This window comes from Syzygium oleosum, unplaced genomic scaffold, assembly GCF_021117445.2.
Source record: "Syzygium oleosum isolate NSW1041296 unplaced genomic scaffold, Sole_v2.1 Sole_v2.07, whole genome shotgun sequence".
NCBI classification, from domain to species: Eukaryota; Viridiplantae; Streptophyta; class Magnoliopsida; order Myrtales; family Myrtaceae; genus Syzygium; species Syzygium oleosum.
The window spans coordinates 4,490,520-4,501,380 of record NW_026607491.1 but is presented as its reverse complement, the minus strand read 5'-3'; the positions used below and the strand labels follow the sequence as shown (position 1 = coordinate 4,501,380).

The 10,861-nt window shown below is 39.1% G+C and overlaps 1 protein-coding gene across 1 annotated transcript; it reads right to left on the bottom strand.

The window, feature by feature from the left end:
• Positions 1–269: 269 nt before the first annotated feature.
• On the bottom strand, positions 270–4,926 carry LOC115665363 (cucumisin-like). Its single transcript, XM_056312999.1, has 10 exons — positions 4,757–4,926; positions 4,253–4,344; positions 3,985–4,079; positions 3,653–3,896; positions 2,583–3,096; positions 2,192–2,295; positions 1,845–2,060; positions 1,611–1,722; positions 1,282–1,495; positions 270–880 (listed from the first exon to the last, which is right to left on the bottom strand). The coding sequence occupies exons 1-10, from the start codon at positions 4,853–4,855 to the stop codon at positions 345–347; spliced, it is 2,226 nt and encodes a 741-aa protein (XP_056168974.1). The 5' UTR covers positions 4,856–4,926; the 3' UTR covers positions 270–344.
• Between the last annotated feature and the right edge of the window lie 5,935 nt (positions 4,927–10,861).

The following is a 10,861-nucleotide window of genomic DNA, read 5'->3' as shown; positions in this document are numbered from 1 at the left end:
CTGCCTTGGGATAACATGGACCCCATTGTAAGAACGTTTTTCGTTGGATGAGACCTGCCTTGGGATAACATGGACCCAATTGTAAGACAAGAACATCAAAACAACTAATGCTATTATCAAGCGAGGGTCGGGGTCGATCCCAACTTCTAACAGAGTATGCGGAATGAGATTTTGGAAAGAAGTTTGCCATTAAAATTTTACTGAAATACAGGGTCACCCTTTTTAAGCATCATCAAAATATCCCCAGAAAGCATAGTCGTACTATCAAACACTGATCATATTCTTACCTCTTATTTTTGTGGAGCATCGAACGTTCGATTGCAATTACATGACAAGGTTCAAGATCACTGTATAATTATTTGACGAGAGAATGCGACAATGGGGCTTCTTACTTGATAATTCCCATCAGCCCATGTTAGAGAAGCAGAAAGGATGTCTTTGTCCAACTTCCCTTCAACAATTACCCTGAAAGCCAGTTTCTGTCCAAGACTTGAGAAGGACAAGTCACTGGGTATAACTTTGATATCGATCCCATGTGGAGCTTCAATAACAGAGGTGTACCTTGATGTAGGTGACCCGACATTTGTCACGATCCTCGTAAAGGTGCGGTTAAAGGCCTTCGTTGCAGTACAAAGTGCAAATGATGGATAATTCAGGTCCCAAGCTGCTGTTCCATTGTTTGATCCCGAGCAAGTGCTGTCATCACCTGTGACCAGTCGCAATTTTTCCGTGCTGTAATTCTGTCCGCATAAGAAGTTGACATAATCAGTTTCATTGGCATCGTACAACAAGCCGGGATGTAGCGATTGAACGGGATTAAGTTGGCCTGCCCCGTAAGCGAATTCGGCTTCAGAGTTGATCTCCGCACTCATGGGAAGAGCTAGAAATTATCAAGAAATGAAAGTGAATCAGGCCCGATATATGTCCATATTGTGAAATATGAAAAATCGGGAGCTCCCTGGAGTTATTGGTGTTCTTTGCACAATGTCATTAGAAACATTACTTACTAGACCTGCATGCTAACAAATGTCTGTTATTGACCCTAATTTTCACCAATGACAAAATGATAGTATCGTTCTCAAACCAGATTAGTCAATGTGATCATTCATTGAGTACTCAGCACATTAGATGATGCTACTATTCAAATCGTGCGGCATTCGACCAGAGAGATAAATAGCATTTCATGCATCTTTTTATAACACATTTTCCTCCGTTCTACTTCAAAATTGTCAATCTGGTCGTAAGAAAATCGAATTGATTCAACAAGATAATGAACATTACCAGTGGTCATAAGAGCAGACTTAATCGCTGCAGGAGACCATGAGGGGCGGAATGACTTAATGTAAGCCGCGATTGCAGTTACATGTGGACATGCCATTGACGTCCCTGATATAATGTTGTAGGGTACATATCTGACATCTCCGTCAACCTGCGAAACCGGATTGTCCAAAGACCATGCAGCCAAAATATGAACACCTGGGGCTGCCAAATCTGGCTGTAATTAACAAGATATCATGTATTATTGTTACAGGTGTATCGTATAAGTTCAATGTTGATTCATACAATTCTCCATACACAATCTTGTAGACTGATATAACATATAAAATTACCGTAAGAATATCAGGTGTAACTGAGTTTGGACCCCTTGATGAAAAGGACACCACGTAGGGCGCAAGCTCATTGGGTCCCTCATAGCTCTTGCATATGGTCGCCATTGGGCCGCTAAGAGAGTTTTCAAACAATTTAGTGCTCACGCCATTGCCATAATTGGATTAACTGAAGCTTTTTTGTGCAAAAGGCAAAAGAGACAAAAAAAAGAAAGAAAGGGAATTAGAAAAAAAGACCTGGTGTTGCTCATGTACAAGTAGATATCGTTGCCGGCCTTTGGGTCTAGGTAAGATGTGGGTATGGGGAAAGAGTTGGCAGTGTCTTTGGGTCCATAGTCTTGCAGCAAAGCACCAATAGCACCAGCAAAGAATGGTCCTCTATTCTCAAGAGCATCACAGAACACAATTTTGCCCTTCACCAAGTTGGGGTCCAATGTTCCCGGAGAGCATTTTCTTCACATAAAAACTCAAAGTCTTTAGTTTGTTTAGCATCCCTAAAAAATTTAGTGACTTGATTGCAAGATGCACGGAAATTAGTGACCGCTGGCGGAATTTATTGTAGTCTTCGGTGGTCAGTAAATTACCTGGATATGGATGCATCGAATCCAGTAGAGACATCGGGAGCATGGCCTCCATAAATCAATGGATACATCTTACTTTCGAGATCAAAGGTGTTTATGGAGATTCCCTGCCAATTCGATTTACCGTACCACATATTAGGTACATAGAAAACAAATCTTTTACATGTGCTACTTAGGAGAATATCTTGTACATCCTAATTTATGGACGATATGGTAATCAGAACTAATCACGATGGAATAATTGCATGGGAACTGGTGCTTTCCAAAGGGGACCATTGTGAGTCCCACATATTTTTGGCTTGAATTAGATGATTTAGCGTGCAGGATACTTGTTCTCTACGTGCAAGATCGAACCCGGAAGGTAACTACTCCTTTTCGAGAGAACTTTTATTACCTCGTAAGTCTTCTTATTGCCCAATAGCACTTGAGTGAAGAACTTCCTGTCGATGGTACTTGCAGCGACCGAGAGAGACCATGGAGAGAAGTTAGTGATGGAGTTAAACCTGGATCCGCTATTGCCTGCAGAAGTTGATGTGAGTATTCTGTTTTGCATGGCATGAAAAGCTCCTATCGCAATCGAATCCCTCAAATAGTCTCTAGCCAAGGAGAACCCGATCGAGATGGAAATGATGTGGACTCCATCAGCGATCGCGTCGTCGAACGCGGCAAGGATGTCGGCGTCATAGCAACCATCGGACCAACACACTTTGTACACTGCAATGCGGGCCGATGGAACTCCACCGCGAGCTGTGCCTTGAGCCAGGCCGTATAGGTTGGCCATGCTTACTTCATCTCCGGCTACCGTCGACGCCGTGTGCGACCCGTGGCCAGTGGAGTCTCTCGGGGATCGGCGATCGATCGGACCAAATTTGCCATCTATTCGGTAGTATTTCGCCCCAATAACCTTGCTATAAAAGAATTGGTGTTTGAGCGTACTCATTATCATATGGAATGAGTGCATGGTAATTTTGTTGAACTGATTGACCTATATTCTTCATATTTCTTCTTGACTCTGTGGTCTCATCTCTCTGGCTTCAAAATATATAAAGTTTTAATATAGTCACTACAAATTTTAGATAATTCTAATCATAAGCCTCTTGATTTTCCGAATGTAGTTCTATTGCTTTTCTATTTTCCTGAGATTGTGCAGAAATGAAGGGAAAAGATTGAGCCTATCGAAAATAGGGTTCTAATTGACCTTGAAACTATCCATGCCAAGAAGAACACGACATCTCGTTACAAGACAAAGCTATCAATCAATGGATAGAATGAGTCATGTCCATGCAAATTTGTTCACTTTCATTTCTTTAGGTACTTACTTTTAAGAAAATGTTGATGTGACATCACTCTCTCTACCTGCTCGCAAACATAAACATCGTTGCCATAGCACATTAAAGCGTACGATATTCGCGTAAGATATATTTATGTAGTTTTCTTATGAGGAATATTATATAATTTATGTACTTGTTGCAGGTGAAATCGGATGAACTTTGACAAGTGCCCTTCCAATGGCTCGGCGGCGGGCCCAGCCCTCGATCACTGAAACTCTCCGATTCCGGCCATATGCCACTGTCGAGCATTCCGACGATGAGGTCACCTTCAGTTATCGATCGATCCACTTGTCGTGAGAAGCCCATGAAGTCCCATGATTTTGTGGTGTGGAGCTTATTCTTCCGATTGGGGAACACGGACACCACGCCCTCCAGTCCTAAGTATTGTGTCCCAGAAATGATTTTTTTTCAGATTGTGCAAGCACGAAGAGAGAAACGTATATAGTAAATCGTGTTGTCAATTACCAGCCATCTTCTTCGCTTCCTCTTCGGTTAACATCGCTGCAAATCCATTGAAGCTCCTTTTATAGCTGTGGAGCAGATGCTTTGAGGGAACATCGCTGCACATATTGTGAAAATTCTTATGAAATAGTTCGTTCAAATATCAAATAATGGCGGAATAGCATTTCTCTTCTGCATACCTGTGGAGTTGCTATTGATAGGTTTGTACAACCAGAAGAAATTATTAACACTTCTAAATGAGCTATGCTTAAAATTGTATGGGTTATCTGACCTGCTAGTGATTTCCTGGAGCATGTTAATGTGTTGAGGTGACGATGTGGAAACGTCATTTTTGAGCCGGTTGCCCATGTACACAATGAAGGCCTGGTTGCATATTAGGTAGACAAGAAAAATTCAATCAATATAGAGAAAAAAAAGTCTGTCAATTTGGAAGTAATGCAAGGAAGTTGAAGCACGTAAGAGAAATCTGCAATTGACTGAGATGCTGCTCTTAGCTATCTGAGTACAGTAGCTCAGGTGTAACATTGATAGGGTCATACCTCATAAAACACAATGCTAGCATTTTATATATCAAAGGCGGCAGGCATTAATCAATCACAATGACTTCATCTTTTTGAAGGTTCAAGTTGGTTTTGTTTGGTCTATCGAAATGATCTTTAGGCGAGAATTTTGTTGAAAGGAAAAGTATACTTCATGTTAGAATTACGACAAATAATTGAACGGGAGAAAATTTTCGAGAGAGAAAGATAGCACGAGCAGGGGGGGGGGGCCTTGCCTTTCGATCATCTTGGGAGACTATCCCTTTAATTAGTAGAGAGCTACCAACAAGGGCGAGTAGAAGCAATTGGAGGAGGAAAATATTGGCAGTCGCCATTGAAGAGTGAGTGAAGAAGGATTGCAGTCTTTGTGGCAGTGTAGATGATGAGGAAAACAAGGGTTCTATAGCCTCCAAAATGTCTGCTTCTCTACGTGCACCAGGGATTGCTGGTAGTTTCCTATAACTATCATAAGTTCATATCAATATTCGTAGTTACAATAATTGTTGGCTCAATAGGCTCTACCTTGCTACAAGCACTATCTGTGTCGATTACTCCGCTAGTACCCGCTACCTTAGGAGTTTCTGGTTGCAACTTCACCTCAAGTTGAACACTGTTCATATCCGTATAAACACTGCTACTAGCACTTCTACCCAGAAGTACTGGAGATTCGTCAAATGTAACTTCTTTGCTGATAACATGTGAATTTAATTCCGGGCACCACAACCGATAACCCCGCTCACCTTGTGCATAACCTAGGAACATGTACTTTCTTGCCATTCCATTGAGCTTACCATCACTAACCCGAACATAACATGGACAATCAAATATTCTAATAACAAAATAATCAGCAACGTTACCTGACTACACTTCTTCAGGAGTCTGACATCCAATTGCAATCGATGGGGATCTATTCTTTAGATAGCTCGCCGTACTAAGTGCATCCGCTAGAAACCTTCTAGCTATACCAGCACTAGAGATCATTTTATGGGCCGTCTCTAGTAACGTTTTGCTTATCAACTCTGCAACATGTTGTGGTTCACTGGCACTAGTGTGGTATCTCACCGTGCCTTCCTTCATGCAGAATTCGTTTAACTGCTTCGAGCAAAACTCCATACTATTGTCAATCCGCACTTGCTTGATCATTTTACCAGTCTCCTTTTCGATCAAAGCTCTCAACTACCTAATCCTGACAACAACATCAAACTTGTTCCTAAACACAAACACCCACGTCTTCTTCGAGTAGTCATCAATAATTGTTAGCATAAATCTAGCACTCTTCCCTGAAGGAAACCACGACAACCTGCGAATATCTAAGTGAATTAATTCTGCAATTTCCGTGGTTTCTCTGACAATCTCACTCGACTGCACTTTCCGTTGTTGATCTGAATCACAACACCTGCATACATTTAGTTTATTAGCCACATAAACACATATCAAATTTCTTTCACTTAGAACTTTCAGGCTTTTCTCGCTTATGTGCCCCAAATGCATTTGCCACAATTTAGACTTTCGAACCGATACATCCGACGTCTTTGCAGCAAATTCCGTCACTGTTTCACGTTGAAGTTCATACAGGCTATTATGCTTGATTCCTTTCATTATCATCATGGCACCTCGAATAATTTTTAGAACTCCACATTTTGAATAATACCGACACCTAGCTGAATCCAAGGCACTCAAGGAAATCAGATTTTTCTTTAACTCTGGAACATGCCTCACTCCAGTAAATATCTACACAATACCATCATGCATTCCGATTCTAACATCACCGGCACCTACAATATTGCAATTCGCGTTGTTTCCCAACTGCACTTTATTACTATCCGTGCACTAATAAGTAGTAAACCGGTTCCTATTTGGTGTAGTGTGAAAAGAATAACCAGAATCCATAATCCATCCGCCAAATGATGAATCATCAGTGACAGACAAGATATAATCAGCACTATCCGAATTACTGTCTGCTATAGCTGCAACATCATGCGCAGACTCAACTTTAATTCCCTTACCCTTCTCGTTCTTCATCTTAAGACAATCCCTTCGAAGATACCTCCTCTTGCCACAATTCCAATAGACAACACCGCCAATCCTAGACTATCTTCATCTATTCGTGTTTATACCACTTCTGCTAATACGTGTATTAGTTCTTCTTCTATTTTCACCTACCAAAGTAGTTGATACATATTCACCAGATTCTCTTCTACAGATGTCTTCACTTAGAATTAAATCTCGAACACCATCAAACGTCAAACTTGTTGACCCAGAGGAATTACTAATAGCAGTAACAGTAGTATTCCAACTATCAGGCAATGAGGATAATGGAATCGAAGTACGTACCTCGTCTTCAAAGTCAATCTCAACTGAACTCAATTGACTAACGATTACATTGAATTCATTAACATGATCAGCAATTGATGCACATTCGTTCATCTTCAAGTTAAATAGACGTCGTATCAAGTAGACTTTGTTAATTACAGAGGGCTTCTCGTACATGTCTGATAGGGCTTTCATCAAACCTGTAGTGGTCGTCTCTTTCACGATGTTAAACGCGACATTACGAGCCAACGTCAGTCGAATAACACCCAAAACTCTTCTATCTAGCAATTCCCAGTCAGATTGCTTCATCATCTCTAGCTTCTCCCCAGACAAGAGCAAGTGCAGTTTCATCTAATATAGATAATCCTTAATCTGCATCTTCCAGAAACCAAAATCCTTTGTATCAAATCTGTTGATTTTCACTTTTCCTTCTTCCATTGCCATCGATTCGCTTCAACTCAGTCAATTCTAGCTCTGATATCAATTGTTGAGGAAGCCAACTGATCGAACAATAATATGATAGAATAAGAAAATAAATCGGACATCAGATTTACATGATTTGATCATAGTGACCTCTATCCACAGAAAGAGCAACATGAAATTCCACTATAGATTAAGCGATACAACGAGAATTACAACCACACTCGAGTCACTCAAAGACTTTAAGTGTTTCTCAAGGCCCAATTACATCTAATAACTCACGAAGTGTTTAGCCCCACAATTCCTCACGAAATAATATCTCAATCTAGCGAAGGAATTACACACCAATCCAGATTTACTTCGATTCACAACGCGCTACAAGTGTTTGCACGCTTCGTTCGTCTAATCGGAGTGGTTTTTTTAGGATTAGGGCACAAATTCAAAATTTTGTGAAATTTAAGCTGTGGAGTCCGATTTTTGAGTTGTTGAGCTATGAGATTTCACGAAAACGATGGATTATGGCATTGTTGAGCTGTGCATTTTAATAGGAGTCGATTTGGAGCAATGGCTTAGTCAGAGCAAAATTTTAGGATTTCACATGTGAGCTTTGTGCTGCGAATGGGTTGAATAATCACTTTAGGTGTGTGATTGGTTGACTCGTAGGAGTTATTTTGTTAACGTTTAAGCGTAGTTTAGTCACTTCGAAATTGATGTAATGTTTCACTTGATTTTGACGTCGATTCTTATTAAATTGTTAGGATTATGGGATCATTGGCTTGATTAGCTATGTGGTTTGATTTTGGGCATTTTCAGGTGAGTGGTGCTGATTTCTTCTTTGCTTTTGTAAAACTCATGATTTGAAGTAATAGTAATTCAATATATATATATATATATATATATATGTATATATATGTATATATATATATATATGTATATATATGTATATATACATATATATATATATATGTATATATATGTATATATGGAATTAAGAAGAGCATATTTGTTGCATAAAACTGGATCGAGTGTTTACTACATTTTGAGTTATTGAGAGATGGTTTAATTCACTTTTCTTCAAAGGTTATGTTTACTACTTTGCGAATTTGATTTACAAGAAAACTCCCGAAAAGATTTGACCAATACTTGACGAAAGGAGATTCTGACTGATGAACTGAGTATCGAAAGATTATGTGTTTTGGATTGTGAAACCAATTGTAATATAGACTGGTCAAGGACTAAGTGCTACATGACGACGTGAGTGTCATGGGAGCCATCTCTAGGGCCTTGTAGTCAAGGGCTAAGCATGGTGACCCAAATCTCGTGGAAGCCACTTCTAGGGCCTTATACTAATCATATACATAGTCAAGGGTCATGTGCTACACGACGACGCAAATCTTGTGAGAGCCACCTCTAGGGCCTCGTACTATTGATATGCATTGCTCAAGACTAAGTGCTATATGATAATGTAAGTTTTGTGGGAGCTACCTCTAGAGCCTTGAGTTGACTATTGAGCGTGGAGTGGACCGTTGATATGTGATTTGATGAGATTGATCATTGAATTGGACCATTAATACTTATTTTGATATCATTGATGAAATGGGTATATTTGCTATGAATATAGTTATGTTGAAGTAATATAGAGCTCGTTTTATTTTTGTAAGTTTATTATATTCTAGATTGATATAAATGAGTTACGTCTTTGATTTTAAATGGATATCGTCGAGGCCCGATCTCCTTAAAAGAGTTGTACCATTTACTGAGCTGTCATTGCTCACTCCATTCATCTTTCGCATTTTCAGGTTCCTCGGTTAGCCGCAAATTGTATGAGAGCGCTTTCGACGAGGACTTTTGGGAGTTAGATTTTTTGTATGGTCCGAGAGAGTTGTTTTTATTTATTTATGTTTGTTGATAGTTGCTCGGTTTAGTTGTTAGTTAGATATGTAATTATTCTTTGCGATGGATTATAGAAACTCTAATGTTGTAACAAAATCTACTCGTTTATTTTATATATCTATACATACATACATACATATATACATACATACATACATATATATAGTTGAAGATATATATTTTGATGATAGGTTGTTAGTTTCTGTTTGAGGTTGGGTTCTTTAGATGGAAGGAAGGTCATGTCATCCCAATTTTTATGAGTTTCGAGGGGTGACAGTTGGTGCATTCAATATCGTAGAAAACTAAACTTTACTGTAACGTCCCCTCCTCTCCTAATTGCATGCATACTTTAATGTCACCAAGACATTGAGATTGTCGATATATTTGGTACCCTCGATAGACTAATTAAAGCCTGTAAACTTTATGGATGGTGTTTCCTAACCCGAACAACGATAAAATGGTCTAGCAAATGGATAACGGACTATAGGAGAAGCCGTCCCTAAAAGTGGAAAAGCCTATCCCTAATGACCATTAGAGACAGCTCTCCGCCGTTGTAGGTTGTTTCATGGCGCTTATCGCTAAAGGAAAAGAATGATGGTTTTATGGAGCTCGTATGACCATGATGCTTGGGTATCGACAATTACACCATACAATTATTGCTGAATGATGGAGTATAATTGATCAAGGAAGACTGTCGGTGAAAGAGATATGAGCTATTGAACAATTGACAACTTGATGGCATGGATATTGACGTCTATGGAGAAGACTCATCTATATCATGACAACTATGGACTGTAGTTATAGACAATTGCAAAGGTAGTATCACTAAACGATGGAGTGCAATTGATCAAGGAAGATTGGTCGTTGAAAGTGATATAAGCCATTGAGCAAATGACAACTATATGGCTTGGATATTGACCTTTATGCAGAAGACTTTTATATATAACGACTTATATGGAATGTAGTTATAGGCAATTACAAAGGTAGTTTATGGATGACTATCATGCCCGGGTATCGACAATTATACCATACAATTATTGCTAAATGACGGAGTACAATTGATCAAGGAAGGCCGTAGGTGAAAGTGATATGAGCTATTGAACAATTGACAACTTGATGGCATGGATATCGACATCTATGGAGAAGACTTATCTATAGCTACATACATTCAACATTGACCGATAGCTGAGAAGTGTCAAGTGAAACTCATTAACGGAAGACTTATCTATAGCTACATACATTCGACATTGACTAGTAGCTAAGAGGTGTCAAGTGAAACTTATTAACAGAGCAAGCAAAGGGTTAGCCATCTTAAAATTTAGCTTAAGTGTTGGACCAAAACGAGAACACAAGAGTAGAAATATCGATTGAAGGCAAGGAGATTGAACAATAATTGATCAACCTAGTGGTTTTGGAAGTTGTAATTGCTTGTGGATGAGACCAGCGTGAATAGGAAACTTGGAATCTTGGGAGAACAATTGTAACCATACTTAGAGTAATAACTGCTAGTGAATGGTTATAATTATTGAGTTATATAAAGGGTTAATATTATGAAAAACCCCAAATTAGTACACTTGTAACAGATTTATCCAAAACTAATTTTTTGACCACTAAAAATCCTAAACTAGTACATATGTGACAAATTTACTCTAACCTAATTTTTTGACCATTAAAAAACTCAAACTGGTACATTTGTAATAAATTTATCACCTGTT

Bases quoted from the DNA above. Each gene is read 5' to 3' on its own strand.
- LOC115665363 (XM_056312999.1), bottom strand. From the start codon at position 4,855: ATGGCGACTGCCAATATTTTCCTCCTCCAATTGCTTCTACTCGCCCTT. The intron at 4,345-4,756 runs GCAAGGCCCCCC...ATATGCAACCAG, and splicing joins TCTCCCAAGATGATCGAAAG to GCCTTCATTGTGTACATGGG. The intron at 4,080-4,252 runs GTCAGATAACCC...CAATATGTGCAG, and splicing joins CTCCAGGAAATCACTAGCAG to CGATGTTCCCTCAAAGCATC.